The following is an 18,293-nucleotide window of genomic DNA, read 5'->3' as shown; positions in this document are numbered from 1 at the left end:
AAACGAATTACCAAAAATGTTACTGATAAAAGTACACATTCAAAGATCCTGCTTTGAAACTGATTACTGAATGTTTTACCAACAATGTGAAATGGGTATACTTCTAAAAGTTACTAAGATTCCTCATTTTAAACTCAAGATAAAGAAATTAAGGCTCATATGTATTAACGAGATTTTAATGAATAAGAATAGAATATATGTATGAGTTGACAAACTGCAGATATAAAATCTAAATAGGCATAAAGATTACCAAATATATGTATTTATTGCATCTAGAGGATCGTCTTTATTTTAAATCTCAAGATGACCATCTTCTTCATTTTGAGACTCAATTAATTTTTCAATAGTATTGTGATCAATTGAGTAACCATCATTCAATTCATCTTTTCTACCTTTGATTGTATCTTGGGCTGTAGATTGATTTTGCTGTACATCTTTAGGTCCTTTTGTTTTATTGTCAGGAGTTTTTGAATGAGTCGTCTGTTTGGGAGTTGATTCAGCTTCTAAAGACACATCATCTTGAAGTGTGGGCTGGTTCTTTGAAGAATTTGGGGTTAAGGAGTGATTATTTGATGATGTGGTAGGTATCTGGGCCTTTGATTCATCAGAAACTAGGTTGGTAGGTGTTTCTTGGAGTACATTATTTGGTTCAGGTTCAGAAACTGGGTCAAGTTTTTTAGATTTTTCAGAGGTGGGTAAATCATTCTGAATAAGATGATCCAGTCCTTGACTCACATTTTTTGCTTCATTGGAATTTTCTGAAGATAGTGGTGAGGAAATTGTTTCATTATGATCAATCTTTTGTGTGTCACCTATAATATTAATTGAAGGTGATGAATTGTTATTTTGAGTAGGTAATTATTAAATTTAAATAATCTTTCAATAAAAATCGATCATTCTTACTTGAATCATAGTTGCTATGATCACTTGCATCAGTTATAGGTGTATTAGTGTCTAAGATACCAGCACTGCTTTCAATTCCATTGGCCAAGTTTTCTTGATTGTCTTCTAGACCATCTTTAGGAAAGGAATTTACATTACCAGTTTCAGATAAATTTTCTAAGGCATTGTTGTTTGAAGGGTTGCCTATTGTGTCATCATCAGTTTCATTTTCATTTTTTTCAACATTTGAAGGTGATTCTGATGGTTTATTCTCATTCTCTGTGAGCATAGAATTTAATAACTTATCACTTTGTGGTTCAAGGTTAGTATCACTATCTTTTAAAGATGTCATGCCATCTTAGTCCAGGAAAATTAGATGAAAAAAAAGGGTCATTGGGAAAAATGGGGGAGAAAGCTGAATTTTGGTATACTGGTCCATTTTTTTGTGCTGAACACGAATCCGATGAGTCCCCGGTCGTCCCTGGTGTGCGTTCTCCCCTATTGTGGATCTAAGCCCCCCAAAACCAGTTTTTTGCAATTTTCTCCCCCGCATTGCATTTTAGCGAGAAATCGGTGGTCGGATAAGAATCTACGTCAAATTTCCGATCTAGTGATATATCAACTTTCTTTCTACCCCCAAGGGGGGTGGAACCACAACCATTCAAAAAAGGGGGTTCCCCAAAAAATACATAAGGGCTATAGGCGCCTAAGAGGGATGAAATGGTCCCCAAAAGCGTTTAACATGAAAGGTGGGTACCATAGAGAAACCTCTGCGCAAAAAATTTCAGATCCACACCCCCTCCCCTTTTTGCGGAACCCCCCTTTTTTGAAATTTCAGTAGCACTTTTCTCAGCCCCATTTCAACCGATTTTGAAAATTTTTCTGGAAGTTATGTATATCCTTGATAGGTATCCCCACAAAAATTTTCAACCCACTCCCCTCATATTTACCCCTCAAAATGGTGTAAAAATGTGTCTTAGGGAGGGTTGGGGTAAAATGGGAATTTTGGGGAAAATAACTAAATATTAATGAACAGGGTGTCATTTTCTTATGATTCGATACCGCTGAGCACGAATATGACGTCAGATTTTTTGTTACACTCATCTAGCCCTCTCCAGAGCACTTGGCCCCCTCAAGTTTTACCATTGTTGAAAAGCATTGAAAAGTTGAAAAACGCTATTTTGAGGGGTAAATATGAGGGGAGGGGGTTGAAAATTTTTGTGGGGATACCTATCAAGGATATACATAACTTCCAGAAAAATTTTCAAAATCGGTTGAAATGGGGCTGAGAAAAGTGCTACTGAAATTTCAAAAAAGGGGGGTTCCGCAAAAAGGGGAGGGGGTGTGGATCTGAAATTTTTTGCGCAGAGGTTTCTCTATGGTACCCACCTTTCATGTTAAACGCTTTTGGGGACCATTTCACCCCTCTTAGGCGCCTATAGCCCTTATGTATTTTTTGGGGAACCCCCTTTTTTGAATGGTTGTGGTTCCACCCCCCTTGGGGGTAGAAAGAAAGTTGATATATCACTAGATCGGAAATTTGACGTAGATTCTTATCCGACTACCGATTTCTCGCTAAAATGCAATGCGGGGGAGAAAATTGCAAAAAACTGGTTTTGGGGGGCTTAGATCCACAATAGGGGAGAACGCACACCAGGGACGACCGGGGACTCATCGGATTCGTGTTCAGCACAAAAAAATGGACCAGTATACCAAAATTCAGCTTTCTCCCCCATTTTTCCCAATGGAATGCTATTTTTCCTGGACTATCTTCAGATGTTGAGATTCGTTCTACTAAATTTATTGGTTCTAATGAGGATTGATTAGGTAGTGAAATTAATAAATTACCTATTGAAGTTTCATCAGAGTTTTCTAATCCAAGTTGACCTTCTAGTAAAGAGTTACTTGGTTCAGTTTCTGTGATGATTTCAGGAGTTATAGTTTTCCCCTCAACTTCAGGAAGGTTTTCTAGAGAGTTGTCATTTGTTAAAAGCTCCTGGGTGTGCTTATCTGGGAGAGCATTTGTACTTTGAGGAATACGTTTATCTACAATTTTAACATGTGCATCTGTTTTTCCCCCAACATTTTGTTTTAAAGAATCATCAGTGGAAAGAGTTGAATCGTCCTTAGGGGAATAATCAATTGCTGAGGGCTCTAATTGATCCTTTATAGTAGAAATGGATGAATGATCAGATACTACTTCTTCATTTTGAACTTGGTCTTCCAAATCAAAATTCTTGCCAGAATCATCTGGAAGGTCAGAGTTGGTAGCTAGTAATGCAGATTCATCCTTAAGCTTTTCTTCTGAGGCTTCTGTAATTGTAGACATTGAGTCTGGAATGATTTCCTCATTCTTTACTTGATCTAATGAAGTATTAGTATCTGCACTTGATGGTAATGACTCACTCTTAGATGCTTCTATTGGCAATGAACCAACATCTTTGAGTAATGTAGGTTGTTGCTCAAGCTTTTCTTCAAAAGGCTCCGGGATTGTTGGATTTAAATTCTCAGCTGAATTACTTGAAACCATTTCTTTCTTTGTATCATTTACTATAGATGTATCATCTGTTTGCTTTGCATCAACATTTTCTGCTAGAGTGATTTCTTTATCCTGGACTTGGTCCTCTACTATGCCATCAGTTGGAGATGCAGATTGTTCTTCTAATTTTTCTTTAGAACCTTCTGTAATAGAGGTATCAACATTCTCACTAGGATTAGAAGTATTATCTGAAGTAATTTCCTCATCTTGAACTTGATCCTCTAATATATCATCAATTGGAGATGCTGATTGATTGTCCAGGTTTTTTTCAGAGTCTTTTACAATATCAACATTAGTATTCTCTATAGGAGTGGAAACATTATCTGAAGTAATTTCTTCATCTGGAACATCAGCATCAGTAGTTTCAGTAGGAGTGGAAACATTATCTGAAGTAATTTCTCCATCTTGAACATCAGCATCAGCAGTCTCAGTAGGAGTAGAGGTATTATCTGAAGTAATTTCTTCATTCTGAACTTGACCCTCTGTTATGTTATCAATTGGAGATGCAGATTGATCTTCTAGCTCTTCTTTAGAATCTTTCATAGTACTAGCATCAGTATTCTCAGAAGGAGTAGAAGCATTATCTGAAGTAATTTCTTCATCCTGTGCTGGACTCTCTAATATATTAATTGGAGATGCAGATTGATCTTCCAGCTTTTCTTCAGAATCTTTCATAGTATTAGCAACAGTATTCTCAGTAGGAGTAGAAGCAATATCTGAAATAGTTTCTTCATCTTGAACTTGACCCCCCAATATATTATCATTTGGAGGTACTAATTGATCTTCCAGTTTTTCTTCAGAATCTTTTATAATATTAGCATCGGTATTCTCAATAGGAGTGGAAACATTATCTGAAGTAATTTCTCCATCTTGAACATCAGCATCAGCAGTTTCAGTAGGAGTGGAGGTATTATCTGAAGTACTCTCTTCATCCTGTACTTGATCCTCTATTACGTTATCAATTTGAGATGTAGATTGATTTTCTGCCATCTCTTTAGAATCTTCTTTAATATCAGGATCAGCAGTCTCAGTAGGAGTAGAAGCATTATCTGAAGTAATTTCTTCATTCTGAACTTGACCCTCTGTTATGTTATCAATTGGAGATGCAGATTGATCTTCCAGCTCTTCTTTAGAATCTTTCATAGTACTAGCATCAGTATTCTCAGAAGGAGTAGAAGCATTATCTGAAGTAATTTCTTCATCTTGAACATCAGCATTAGCAGTCTCAGCAGGAGTAGCGGCATTGTCTGAAGTAATTTTTTCATCCTGTACTTGACTCTCTGTTACCTCATTAATTGGAGATGTAGATTGATTTTCTGGCCTTTCTTCAGAATCTTCTTGAACATCAGCATCAGCAGTCTCAGTAGGAGTAGAGGTATTATCTGAAGTAATTTCTTCATCCTGAATTTGACCTTCTATTATATTATCAATTGGAGATATAGATTGATCTTCCAGTTTTCCTATAGAATCTTGTGCAAGAGTGTTATCAATATTCTCACTGGGAGTAAAAACATTATCTGAAGTAATTTCTTCATCCTGTGCTGGACCCTTTAATATATCATTAATTGGAGATGCAGATTGATCTTCCAGCTCTTCTTTAGAATCTTTCATGGTATTAGCATCAGTATTCTCAGTAGGAGTAGAAGCATTATCTGAAGTAATTTCTTCATCTTGAACATCGGCATCAGCAGTCTCAGCAGGAGTAGAAGCATTATCTGAAGTAATTTCTTCATCCTGTACTTGACTCTCTGTTACCTCATTAATTGGAGATGTAGATTGATTTTCTGGCTTTTCTTCAGAATCTTCTTTAATATCAGCATTAGCAATCTCAGTGGGAGTAGAAGCATTATCTGAAGTAATTTCTTCATCTTGAACATCAGCATCAGTGGTCTCAGCAGGAGTAGAGGCATTATCTGAAGTAATTTTTTCATTCTGTACTTGACTCTCTGTTACCTCATTAATTGGAGATGTAGATTGATTTTCTAGCTTTTCTTCAGAATCTTCTTTAATATCAGCATTAGCAGTCTCAGTAGGAGTAGAAGCATTATCTGAAGTAATTTCTTCATCCTGAACTTGACCTTCTGTTATATTATCAATTGGAGATGCGGATTGATCTTCCAGTTTTCCTGTAGAATCTTGTGTAAGAGTATTATCAATATTCTCACTGGAAGTAAAAGCATTATCTGAAGTAATTTCTTTATCCTGTACTAGACTCTCTGACATATCATCAATCGGAGATGCAGGGTTTTCTATGTGATCTTGTGCAAGAGTGGTATCAACATTCTCGCCAGGAGCAGAATTATCTAGAGCAATCCCCTCATCTTGGGCTTGATCCTCTGAGGTTCCAGCAGCTAAAGATGCTACATGGTCTACAAGTCTCTCTTCAGATGTTGTGGGTGTTGAATTAGCATTTTCAACTGGAGTAAGATCATTTTCTGCATTCAATTTTTTTCCCTTGACTTGATTTACTAATTCATCATTAGTTGGTAATATAGACTGATCCTCAATTTGCTCCTCAGTAGAAGGCTCTAAAAGTGCTGGATCAACATTTTCAATTAGAGTAGAATCATGATCTGAAATAATTTCTTCATTCTTTGCTTCATCTAATCTCGCTGCTTCATCAGTTAGTGATGCAGGTTGATCTTCAAATTCATCTTTCAAGTCTTCTATGGGAGCTACAGGTGCTAGATAAGTCATGTTCGCCTCATTTTCAATAATGGGGGATGTGGGTGCTTGCATAATTTCACTGTATTCCACTGTTGTAGGATTCTTTGGTTTGTGAATTCTTTTATGATTTTGAAGAGGTATAGATTGTGGTTCAGAGTAAATTTGACGTATGCCTTTCAACCCCTCTAAAAATAGATTGGTTGGTATCAAAAATTATTTTTTTCAAGTTTGATGTGTTAAATTCAGACTTACTTTCCATAAATTTTTCATCTAAAAAAAAAGTGAATGAGTGATTAGGCGATGATGGTTCATTTTTTATTGATTAATTGTAGTAAATTTTTTTCATTTTACTCACTTTCACATCTTTTCCTTGCATTTTCAAATTCAAATGTAAAGTCTAAAAATGTCAATTTTTTGAATTTTTTGCATCTTTTTAAATACTAAAAACATTGAGAATAATTTTTTTTTCACCTTCTAGTTTTCTTCTTACAACTGATGGGAGTTTTCTACTGAAGCATTTTTGAAATTTTTGTAAAATCAAGTTCCCATGCTTTTGAAGAGCTTTGTATTCTGTAGGATTTCAAAATATAATCAGAATCTTATTTGCATAGGTACCCATCTGCTGAGGTATAGTAATTATTTCACTTCAGTGTGAATGGTTTGAATTTATACTTACTGTCACTAAATCCAGTTCCAGTCTGATATTCACAAATATGGTGGAGGAAGAACTTGCTCTGTACTCCATCTTTAAAATGTTTTGAATGTGATTACTACTTGGAAATTCTTACATAAAATATATTTAAAGAAAAGAACACTCACTGTAGTCATTAATTTCTTTATCTGCACAGTGAGGTCTCAATTTGCTTAAACTTTGAAAATAGTTGTTGCCTTCAATTTGGTAACATGCTACACAACCTTTTCAAGCATTTTTTTTGGCGAATTATTAATATCTATTCAATTACAAAATGTTGAATACCTAATATTTTGCATTACTTTACCTGGTGGGGTCCAAACTGAAAAAAAGTTAACATTATTTAGAAGAAAAATCTTACTCAAGTATCATTTTGTCAGTTAATAACATAAAAGTAATCTCATACTTAGATTATTGATTCCACTGAATGTTACAAACCCTTGAGTAATCTGAGCAACTGCAAAATTGAATATTTTTAACCTCTCAACATATTTGTTCAATTATTAAAAACACCTCTGGAGAAAACTTACTCTGATATACTAAGGCAAAAAATAATGTAAATTTCATCATCTTGAAAGCTTGATAATGCCACATACTGTACTTATTGAGGTGTTCTAATACCTTCTATGTCATATATGGGAAAGCGGTACCTTTGTGAATGAGTTTTATTTTATTACCTATCAATTCTCATGGTTTATGTCAACTGTTCTTCTGTCATTAATGTGCCATAAAGTATTGTTTATGTGTTGAAAATTGGAATTACTTGCATTTTTATAACCAAATGGGGAATCCTTTTTGAAAGGCAAAGAAGTCATCTATGTAACTACTCATTGAATTGGAAACCATTCCTACCTACTGGTATATACTCACTTTTCCAGATAAGGAATGATTTTGATCTGCCATTGGTGCGGAGAAATACTAATCACATGCCTTCATTTTAGTTTTCCAGCGTTTTTTAAAAATGAAAAAGCAGTAATCTGATCAGATTACAATATTTCTTGAATCAAATTTAATGTGACCAGATCACAGTTTTGTTGATATGATTTTCTATTCAAACCTAGACAGATTCAATAATTTTTCATTATGAGACATTTTAAAATTTGAATGATTTGATTGATTCTATATTGCAGTGTCGAAATTTATTTCAAATTCACTCAAATTCAAATGATTTTCAATTTTCATCTTCCTGAGTGACTGATTCAGGTAAAAAATTGAAGTGCAACGATTTGTGCGAGTCTAATATATTTTTTTGGATAATTTATTCAGTTGAATTTCATACATAAATTAATTGTAATTTTTATAGAATTGTTTACATTTCGTGAGTACTCCATATTCATAAATTTTAGAATTAGAACCAATAGGATGTTTGTCCCAAACCTAGATTCAGAGACTGATTCCCAACAGTTGTAGTGGTAGTGCTAGGTGCCTGACCATTTGAAGACACTGTTGGTGTTGCACTTGAATTATTTATTTGATTTCCTTGTGATGTGTTACCAGAGGCGGAGGCTGACAAAACATTTTGTTGATTATTTGGGGAGGTGTTCAGTGATGTGTTACCAGTGGCAGATGCTGACGCAACATTTTGTTGGCTATTTGGGGAGGTGGTTATACCACCGCTATAACCTATTAAACCATTCAGCAACGCTCCAGGATCAGGTAATAATGAAGCTGGGGAATTCGGATCTGCAGTTTGAGGGGTATTGGAAATTGAATTTTGAGAAGGGTTGGGAGGTGGTGTGATACCTCCTTGAGTATTGGGAGAGCCACTTGATAAGCTGCTGGTTGCTTGAGAATTAGTTGAAATATTTTTATCAGGAGGCGGAGTGGTGATTTGGGAAGTATTGTTTGGATCTGTAGGTGTTGTGTTGTTTTTATTGGGGTCAGATTGTGGAGGATTGGTGTTGTTTTTATTGGGGTCAGAAGGTGGAGGATTGTTATCTTTAGACGTATTATTTTGTCCTGTTGATGGTGTTGTGTTATGTTGATTAGAACTTGTAGTCAGTAGGTTATTTCCTCCTGGTGTTGTACTGTTGGGATCTTTGGATGGTGGGTTGCCATTTCCTTTTGTAGTATCAGTGGAGTCTTTTGATGTGGTGGTTTCACTTTGGTTTGCAGGTGGTGGCGAGTTATTGTTTTGAGTTTTATTGTCTGCATCTTTAGGTGGCGGATTGTTGTTTGCTTTTACCGCATCAGCTGAAGTGGATTCTTTAGCTAAGGTTGCACTGCTTTGGCTAGAAGTGGACAATGAACCACTGCCTGGAGTTATATTATTAGAGCTATTAGATGGCTGATTGTTTCCTTTTGCAGTGTCCATAGTATCTTTTAGTTTTGTGTCATTTTGGTTAGTTGGAGGATTGTTTCCTTGAGTTACATTATTGGGATCTTTAGATGTTGCATTGCTGTCTTTGGATGATGTATCACCTGGGGTAGGATTAGCTGGTGGTGGCTTGTTATCTGGAGTAGTATTTGTGGAGTCTTTAGATGGCGTTGGACTCGAAGCAGTTTTAGCTTGATCTTGATTTGTCACACCATTTGCATTAGGAGTTGATGGAGGTATTGGTACATCTGAACTCAGATCTTCGAAATACTTAATGTCATCTATGTAATATAAAATTATGTTAAAAAACATTCAATGGTGTGTCTTGTATTTATTAAGTTTTTCTTTCTTACTTTCCAGGTATTTCACGTCTACGAAAAGAAATAAATGTTCGGGATCATTTTCTTATTGAAATAATGTACCTAATTATGATAGAAATTGTTTACTTCTTACCCCCACACTTCTCTCTGTCTTCATCAAAATGAGTGGTAAAAGCTGCAAAAGTAATGTCAAGAATGATTCTATCTGTCAATTTATTAAAATATGTTTATTAAGATTCATTACTTTTTATATTCGCCTTTTTATCATCATTGAAGGATTTATCGTCAGCTTGACATTTTTTATAAGCTGCAAGTGCAGCGGCGCCTTTAGTCTGCATTTCCGGAAACTCTACACATAAAAGGTTATAGGATGAAAAAATGTACATACTTACTTAAAATTTTTCGAAGTATGCACTGCGGTGAGCATAATGAAAATTTGCTACATACTCTCCTTGTATATGTTTCCTGTGACGTAATGGTTTTCACAAATATTATACACATAATAGGCACGTCTCGGAACAGTTGCTGTAACATTTTTAATACCTATTACATTTCACTACTTCTTAATATGAAAACAATTACCTTGGTAGTTTAATTTTTAGCAGATTTACCAAAATCAGCCTTTTCTGTAGTTGCACAATCTGGCCATATTTTGTTTAAGGCGTCGAAATATTCCAAAGTTGTAGTTTTGTAACAACTTATACATGCTGTGATAAAATTTTTTTCTGATTATTATCCTATTCAGTTTGATTTTGAGTTACTGATTGCCAATAGCAGATTTTGCACATTATCTTTCTTACTTTCAAGGTTGTACACTGCAAAAAAAAAGTACATACACATTTTAAAAAATTCAAAGTCAAGAAATTGATAATTTATTCAACATTATCGCATCGTGATCAACTTACCAGTTGAAACAAAACCAAGACATCGATGTAAATGAATAACTATTGAGAAAATTTTGAATGTTACTCAAATTTTGCAAAATTTACTTAGATCAAGAAAAAATTCGCAGTTCACTTACCCAAAAATATTGAAACGATGCAATATAACGTTGCCATTTCTTTCATCTTTTCGCGTTTCTGATTACTTGTATATCTCAATTATTACAGTGACGGAATGAAATTTGAAGTTTTTTCAATTCAAGTGAAAGGGCAGCAGTTTTCCTGAATAAATTTTCATATAGAATTTTATAGCCAAATTTTCAAAACATGTACCTAGGTACAATTTATTGTTATTCTTTATTACAATCGTTTTCTGACAGGAAAACTAAAATTTATGGAGAAATTGTCTCGTTAAATGATGATTTACAAGCATCTTTGATGTTTATTTCCAATTTATATTGTCGAAAGTTCACGAAAGTTCAGTTTTTCGGAAAGTGGTTCCTAAAATATGGGTTGAAATATGAGAACAAATATTGGAATGAAATTTCATCAATGGCTCAAAATTCGTCTGAATTAAATATTTTCCAAATCATTGAAAAAATTTCAAAATTTTGAGTCTTGAGATCGACCAAATTCTTCAATTCTCTAATCGATTGATTGGAATCACACAGAATCATTTCTAATGAATTGATAGTGAAAGAGAAAGCAGTGACAGATATTTTCATTGTAAATATGAACAATTGAACATATTGTGGAATTTTAAAGTCTTCCTTTCTTTAGCCGTAATTTCATTAAAGAAATTTGAATAAAAATTGCTTATAATATAAAACATCTGAATAAAGTCGAATTCGAATGAGGTTTCGTTACCTATTCAATTAATATGAGAAAATGATTGTTCAAGTTTTCCGAAAAACATACTGAAAACTTTTTCAAGTGAGTATTTAATAAAACATGAAAATATTTGTGATGAATGATTTATTTAGGTATTCATTTACTATTTCATCAGATGAAAATGAACTGAAAAATGTTTGAATAAAAAATTGTATGAGTAGGTAAATAGTCTTTAATGGGTGACCATTTTGAAAGGATGCTTACTGCCAAAACATGAAATTTTCAAAAAATCTTAGGTATTCAGTTTTTCGTTTCTCAGTTTCCTTAGTGCGAATTAGTCCAGTTCAATTTGAAAATAAAGAAGTAAACAATAATTTTAGGACATTTTTATTAACATCGTTTGGAAGAGGAAAACTCTGAGCGAGTACCAGAATTTATACGTATTTTGGAATACGATTTTATGACAATACGCATCCTTTCCACAGTCTTCGTAATTTAGGCGATTATACTGCTGATAAGATCAACATTTTCTGGAGTTATTCCCCACACTGCTTCTGCTACTCCAGTGTTGGGTAACTTATCCCAAAAATTCTGAAACTCCGCTAAAAAAATTGTTGAATAGGTAATCTATGCATTATTTTCTTTCGATTGTTCATTGATGTGTATCATTCTTACCAGTCAAATGGTCTTTACCTGAGAAATATAAATTTAATTTCAATGTTCTATAAAAATTGACGAGTCTTAAAATTGTGAGATGGACCATCATTTGCTTTTTTTGAAAATGAGAGGTGACAAAAATTATGAAATCTTTTTAAAACTTACGAATGGTGAGAAGTTCTGGTCTGCTGTAAAATATTTACCTAAAGGTCCTGTAGGAATTTCAAAAAAGTTTTGTAATTTTGGTTCGAATTCTAAAAAAATTGTTTGCTCTCTAAAAAAAATAAAATGTTGAACATTTTAAAAATTTTATTTCTTTGAATTTTATTGTTAAAAAATGAAAAATTTTGAAGTTTATTAAGATGGTGAGAGGGGGAGGAAGTCAGCTCTCTAACTTGAAATTCTTATCATTTTTTTTTTCATTCTCGTTTTCAACTGTCCTAAAAAGCAAATGATGCCCTTTTGACATGTGGACCTACTTACTTCCGCATTTATCTCTTGCAATTTGGAATTTCTCCCATGCATCTATAATCAGGAGTAATTGTTGAATTTGATAGATTTGTTGTAAATTATCACAATAATCTACATATACAAACCTTTGATGGCGCTTTTTCGACCAAAATCCATGGTTGGTATGGCACATTTTTCAAATTCTTCCAACACTTTTTTTGCTTGGGCTGTCATGATCTTTAAACCTTTATGTTAACAAAGTTGTAAAAAAATAAGCTCTGTCTCAAACATCCATTCTAGGTAATTTGATATGTGGACTCACGATTCTGATACTCTTTTTCATTGTCTTCTTTACATATATGAAACATGTAGTATGAGGTGCTTCCCAGGGCTTCTGTAAAATGAGGCTTTTGGTTGTACTGAAGAATATAATATTCAGGATAATCTTTCATGTCATTTTGCGAATCGACTTACTAAATTTTGTATATTTATTTTTGGCTTCCGCGCAATCGGATTTTAATGAGATGACACCCTTTAAAAAATGTTTATCCGCCGATTTGATGCATGCCACGCAACCCTTTCTTGTGCACATAGAAACCTCGTATGAGTAGGTAAGGTACATTATAAAGTACTCGTAGTTTAATATGGGTAATTACAATTACATTGTATGTTGAGAAATACCTGCTGGGGTAAAATCTGAGAAGAAAAAAACATGTTCGAAGGATTAAAAATTTACATTTTTGTTTCTCGTTTAGCTTAATGTACAACTGCTAAATACCTTTTACAATCTACTTACATGTAGATATCCTTCAAAGCTGCGAAAAATCCTTCTCCGAGTAAAAATTGTGTTGCTGAAATTGAAACATTATGAGTAGAAAATGGCAAAAAAGTACTAAATCCAAATTTCAAACAAACTTACAAAAGGATGCAAAAATTATGATAAATTTATACATATTGAACATCTCCATGATTTAACATCTATTTTCTAATTTAAACTTCACTCCAATAATCGAAGTCGTAAAATAGCTCGTATGCGAAATTACCACTCACACCATAACCGTATTGTACACTGCAGCGTGCAGATCACACGAGTAATTAATTTTTTACGTCGAAAATTTCGCAATTCATGACACAAAGACGAGTCGTAGTCGGGGATTTTTCAAAGCTACCCCTCTTTTTAAAAGCGTGTACCTAGCAGAGACCACATTAAACGCACACTCATTGACGGTGTCCGTACTTTAACTTTAATTAAGAAGATTTTATAATATGTATTTACGATCGAACTCAGCAGGGTTGAAGTTGACTCATACGGTCGTAAAAAGTGTCGAATCGTTTGAAATCCCTAAACAAATGTATTTATATATCTATTGTTTGAATGGGGTGTGCGGCTTTGACTCGATACTATAGGGTCGATTTACACTCTCGCTCGCGTTGACGGAATTATGATACAGATGTAGTTTTTTTTTCAAGGATCAGAATCAGGCGTGAAATTAAGCGTTTGTTTGTCGTAGAAAAGCGTAGGTGATGTAGACTATTAAACCGAATTTGTTGGACAACTAGATGGATTTTACTTGTTAGGGTCGGATTACTTGCATACCTACGTTACTGGTTGAACTTTTTGGTTTATTTGTTTGTTTTGTTTGCGGTGTTGCAGATTTCTATGGAAGCCGTAGAACGCAATTGCCACGTTACCGAGTATCTTCGTTTTAAACGCAGAAGAGTACCTATTCCTGTTTTACCGCCTAGAGTTCCTGTTTGTGTTGAGAAAAAATTTGGGTAAGTTTCTTTTTTGATTTTTAATAAATTTTGGAGTGCTTTTTCGTGTGTTTTTTTAATCGAAATCAACTTGATCGGTTGAAAAATTACCCATTTCGTTTTAAAAATAAAAATAATTAGGCTATGTGTGTGCTTGCTCCATTACTGAAGGGACTGTTGAATGAAAGCTGGAGCCATCAAATTTGAAGTCAAAATAATAGAACTATAAATTTACGCATGAAGATCTCGTTTACGTTTCTGACTATAGAATGCAGAAATTCCAGTAGAATGATAATTAGGGGGGGGGGGGTAATTTTGATCTCATTGAAATCCATTTGAAGGGAAGATGAGATCATATGCCCAAGTATTTTTAGAATACTAAAAATTAGTCTTATTTAAAGATTTTTTAAAACTGAATAATTCAATTATATTTGGGTTATGTGAATTGTAGGAAGGGAAAGAGGAAGGGAGTTGAATGCTTAACATTTTGAAAATCAGCATTCAACTCATTTTTGATCATTTTGTCGTCGCTGACCGCATTGATTCGTTTGATCCTGAAATCAGAAAACCCTTGAAAATCAAACATTACAGAATTCATGAAGGGGGGAGGGGGAGATGTGTGTCCCAAAATTGTTGAAAACGGTGAAAATCCGTCAAATTGAAGTATGTATTATTTTTATTAAGATATATAATTGAGATTTTCTGTTTGAGATTCAGAGTATTTGGATGACCTGGTGAAGGGGAGGGAGGTGCAATGCTCTAAAATTTGGAAAATCCGTATTTCTTGTTTGCTTTTTGGAAGAATGTTTCCGATCAGAAAACAAAAGACGTAAATATTTCATGTAGATTTACGGTGAGAGGGTCCTGGGATTGGCTTTGTGAGGGGGAGGAGCGTAAATCCCCTAAAATGTTGAAAACCAACAAATATTCCTTCGTTTATGATTTTTTTTTTGCATCGAGTTTTTCTTTTCTGAAGATTGACCTCAGAAAGAGGTTACGAAAAATTATCTACTAAAAATTCATTCAAATCAAAAATTTTGTTGACTCGTAAATTGAAATAGATATACTTACCCACTATGTTCGTATTGTTCGTATATTTTGAGCATGGGAGACTACAGGCAGGCAAAAGGGTAGGAGTTCAAATTCTTCAAAATTTTGTAATCAACAATTTTCACTCTTTTCATCACCATTTCGACTTTTTTTGAACCTAGATCAGAAATTACGTGAAAAGCGAACCTCAGAAATTAAAGTTTCATCTTGTAGGAGTTCATTTGAGAAGATTTTTGTGTTGCAAAATTTTCAACGTTCTCAACAAAATTTGTACATAGTAGGTATTTTTAGTTGTTTTTACTTGAATTGCTTTCCAAATTGTGGGGAGTGGACTTGAAACATTATTCAAAATTTTACTTTTTTAGAGCCTTCGGCAAGTTTTCAAAATTTTCCAAAAATCTCCAATCGCTCAAGAGGTATCAAATTGAACTTCTAAAACGCTCAAGAGGGTTCCCAATATAAGCTTTGACCAAATTACTGATTAAAAAAGTTTAGTTTTGGCCTCTTCTAGAGTGATTGGAAGTTTCTGTAGAACATTGGATGATCGTTAGAGGGTCAAAAAAATTTTAAATTGCGATTGTTTTCGAGTGGGGTGATCAAGTGGACTTACCAGACGGTATCTTGCCAAAAAAATTGCTAATTATGTGCTTCATTCATGATCTTGATTTTTGAACTGGCATTTTTTGAATTTTTTCGGTAACCAGCTAAAACGATGAAGAGGACTCCTAATAATCATCGACCAAAATTATGGTTTTCAAAATTCATTTTTGGCACCTTCCAGGATGATTTGAAATTTCTGAAAAAAAATTGAAAGATCTCTGAAGGCTCCAAAATATTTCCAAAAGTATAGTACCTAGTACCTACCTAGTTGTTGATGTGTGGGAGTTGAAGTGAAGGAATTATTCACATTGGTTCATTTTGTTCCAAATAAACTACACAATTTATTGTAAAAGTTTAAAAATCACCTTATTTAACCCTTTGGAGGTTCTCTAGGTTTTCGGGTTAGAAAATTGAAGTGCCTTAATGAGTGTGATAGGGTACCTCGCCCAATTGGCCAAACCACAAAAAAGTCGAGCTTTTGATGAAAAGTTTTATAGGAAAATGAAAGTTTCCAAAAAACACAAATGTGACATTTCCTAAAAAAAAATTGAATGTATGCAGAATTTTTTTTGAAAAAATGAACCAAAAACATGTGTCAAAAACATTGAACAAAAGCACTCTTTCAAAAAATGAAATAAAAATTGAATTGGAAAAAAATAAAAAAACAAGGTTGAAAAAAAGTCATCTGGCAGTTCACAAATTCAGCGAGAATCAAATCTTGTTGGCAAAAATGCCTTTGTTTAAAGCATGAAGAGAAGAAAAATCTATGTCGCTAAGAGAGGATTTTTTATCAAGTCATAAAATCTTTTAGGAAATTGAGCCGAAATATGGGACAAAATTTAGCGAAATTGCGAGCTTTCTCGCAGGAGGTAACTAATTATAAAAACATTTTCGCCTTTATTCACGAGATGTAGCATAGAATTTTCTTTCATTTTGGGAAAAAATGAGTATTTTATCACTTATTGGAGTATAGGAATATGAAGATGAAGATGAAGAGAAATAGTGAACAAAAACACAAATCCACAGCGTAAACTAAATGAAAGACTGAACTCGTAGATGAATTTGGATTTTTATTTAGTATTTTTACCATTTCTCTTCATCTTCATCTTCATATTCCTATACTCCAATAAGTGATAAAATACTCATTTTTTCCCAAAATGAAAGAAAATTCTATGCTACATCTCGTGAATAAAGGCGAAAATGTTTTTATAATTAGTTACCTCCTGCGAGAAAGCTCGCAATTTCGCTAAATTTTGTCCCATATTTCGGCTCAATTTCCTAAAAGATTTTATGACTTGATAAAAAATCCTCTCTTAGCGACATAGATTTTTCTTCTCTTCATGCTTTAAACAAAGGCATTTTTGCCAACAAGATTTGATTCTCGCTGAATTTGTGAACTGCCAGATGACTTTTTTTCAACCTTGTTTTTTTATTTTTTTCCAATTCAATTTTTATTTCATTTTTTGAAAGAGTGCTTTTGTTCAATGTTTTTGACACATGTTTTTGGTTCATTTTTTCAAAAAAAATTCTGCATACATTCAATTTTTTTTTAGGAAATGTCACATTTGTGTTTTTTGGAAACTTTCATTTTCCTATAAAACTTTTCATCAAAAGCTCGACTTTTTTGTGGTTTGGCCAATTGGGCGAGGTACCCTATCACACTCATTAAGGCACTTCAATTTTCTAACCCGAAAACCTAGAGAACCTCCAAAGGGTTAAAACTGATTTAAAATTTTTTAAAAATGACAGAAATCTGTCAAGAATTTAAAAATGAATTTTATGTCTTGAAATCTTGTTTATAGAGGTTTTAGGACATACTCTTTCGATCTGGTTTGTTTTCATTCAAGTCAACGTGTGTCTGTTCAAAAAGTTGCCTTGTTGCATAATTTCATTTTCCTCATCGTAATACGAGAAAGATTCGAGTGAAATCGCTCTGTTTTCCCTCCAAATAAAGTTTTCCACAGAACATCGTTCTCGGTAAAAATCCACAGATAGCGTTATCGGTCCGCAAGAAAAACTTTCCCAGTTACCGTTGAATTTTCCATTTTCCATTCATTTCAATGAAGCATTTTAATATGAAATTCCAATAAGGAATTTTCTCGTGTGCAAGTACATAACTTGGAAAAAAGAGCAAAAAAAATGTACCGGTGCTTGGAAGTTCAATTCGACGAACTGTATGATACGTTGGACTTGATGTACGCTTTTCTTGTATTTTTTTTATTCGTTTAGGATGGTCGTTACTCGAGAGTATAGCGTAAGGCGCAATCGGAAAAACATTTCTGTTCATTATTCCGAATGCGTTCGTTGATTCGAACTACGTTTCGTGTTATCGAAATAACGTAAAACGAAATTCGGATGGTAATTCACTCGTTGCTGGTATAGTATTTCGCACCCTTTTTTTTTTGTTCGCGATAAAAAATATTTAAAATAATCGAATAATCGAAAAATCAATTTGGCAATATCATCTTCGTTCGTTGAGCATTTATTGTGCGGATAGGTATTTCGTTATTCACAATACCTAAGGTATAATGGCACACTACATCTCCTTATTCGTTTCGTCAAAAATAAACGTAGAAAAAAATGCTTCAAGTGCCTTTACATACTACCTATAAGCGAAGCGAAGCGAATGAATAAAGAATAAGAATATAAGAAG

The 18,293-nt window shown here is 33.8% G+C and overlaps 3 protein-coding genes across 3 annotated transcripts in view; 1 reads left to right on the top strand and 2 right to left on the bottom strand.

The window, feature by feature from the left end:
* Positions 1-18,293, top strand: part of LOC135846624 (kinesin-like protein CG14535) — a 221,207-nt gene that overhangs the window by 23,597 nt on the left and 179,317 nt on the right. Inside the window, exon 2 of the mRNA XM_065365825.1 lies at positions 13,890-14,011. Within this exon, the coding sequence (XP_065221897.1) occupies positions 13,896-14,011 (116 nt within the window). The 5' untranslated portion in view covers positions 13,890-13,895. The remainder of the gene's footprint in view (positions 1-13,889; positions 14,012-18,293) is intronic.
* Positions 161-7,381, bottom strand: LOC135847654 (mucin-17-like). Its single transcript, XM_065367287.1, has 10 exons — positions 7,310-7,381; positions 7,186-7,236; positions 7,087-7,101; positions 6,908-7,003; positions 6,765-6,833; positions 6,560-6,658; positions 6,444-6,485; positions 2,731-6,358; positions 904-1,161; positions 161-812 (listed from the first exon to the last, which is right to left on the bottom strand). The coding sequence occupies exons 8-10, from the start codon at positions 6,158-6,160 to the stop codon at positions 292-294; spliced, it is 4,209 nt and encodes a 1,402-aa protein (XP_065223359.1). The 5' UTR covers positions 6,161-6,358; positions 6,444-6,485; positions 6,560-6,658; positions 6,765-6,833; positions 6,908-7,003; positions 7,087-7,101; positions 7,186-7,236; positions 7,310-7,381; the 3' UTR covers positions 161-291.
* On the bottom strand, positions 7,869-10,572 carry LOC135848232 (transcription factor mef2A-like). Its single transcript, XM_065368071.1, has 9 exons — positions 10,438-10,572; positions 10,322-10,360; positions 10,217-10,231; positions 10,028-10,123; positions 9,864-9,941; positions 9,661-9,765; positions 9,550-9,591; positions 9,450-9,467; positions 7,869-9,377 (listed from the first exon to the last, which is right to left on the bottom strand). The coding sequence occupies exons 1-9, from the start codon at positions 10,481-10,483 to the stop codon at positions 8,128-8,130; spliced, it is 1,689 nt and encodes a 562-aa protein (XP_065224143.1). The 5' UTR covers positions 10,484-10,572; the 3' UTR covers positions 7,869-8,127.

The sequence above is a fragment of the Planococcus citri genome, chromosome 5, assembly GCF_950023065.1.
Source record: "Planococcus citri chromosome 5, ihPlaCitr1.1, whole genome shotgun sequence".
NCBI classification, from domain to species: Eukaryota; Metazoa; Arthropoda; class Insecta; order Hemiptera; family Pseudococcidae; genus Planococcus; species Planococcus citri.
This window is presented reverse-complemented; position numbering and strand designations above follow the sequence as displayed.

Bases quoted from the DNA above. Each gene is read 5' to 3' on its own strand.
- LOC135848232 (XM_065368071.1), bottom strand. From the start codon at position 10,483: ATGAAAGAAATGGCAACGTTATATTGCATCGTTTCAATATTTTTGG. The intron at 9,942-10,027 runs GTAAATCTGCTA...AAAATGTTACAG, and splicing joins TACAGAAAAGGCTGATTTTG to CAACTGTTCCGAGACGTGCC. The intron at 9,766-9,863 runs GTATGTAGCAAA...TTTTATGTGTAG, and splicing joins AGGAAACATATACAAGGAGA to AGTTTCCGGAAATGCAGACT.
- LOC135847654 (XM_065367287.1), bottom strand. From the start codon at position 6,160: ATGCAAGCACCCACATCCCCCATTATTGAAAATGAGGCGAACATGACT. The intron at 1,162-2,730 runs GTAATTTATTAA...CTATGCTCACAG, and splicing joins CTCTGATGAAACTTCAATAG to AGAATGAGAATAAACCATCA. The intron at 813-903 runs GTAAGAATGATC...TTAATATTATAG, and splicing joins TCATAGCAACTATGATTCAA to GTGACACACAAAAGATTGAT.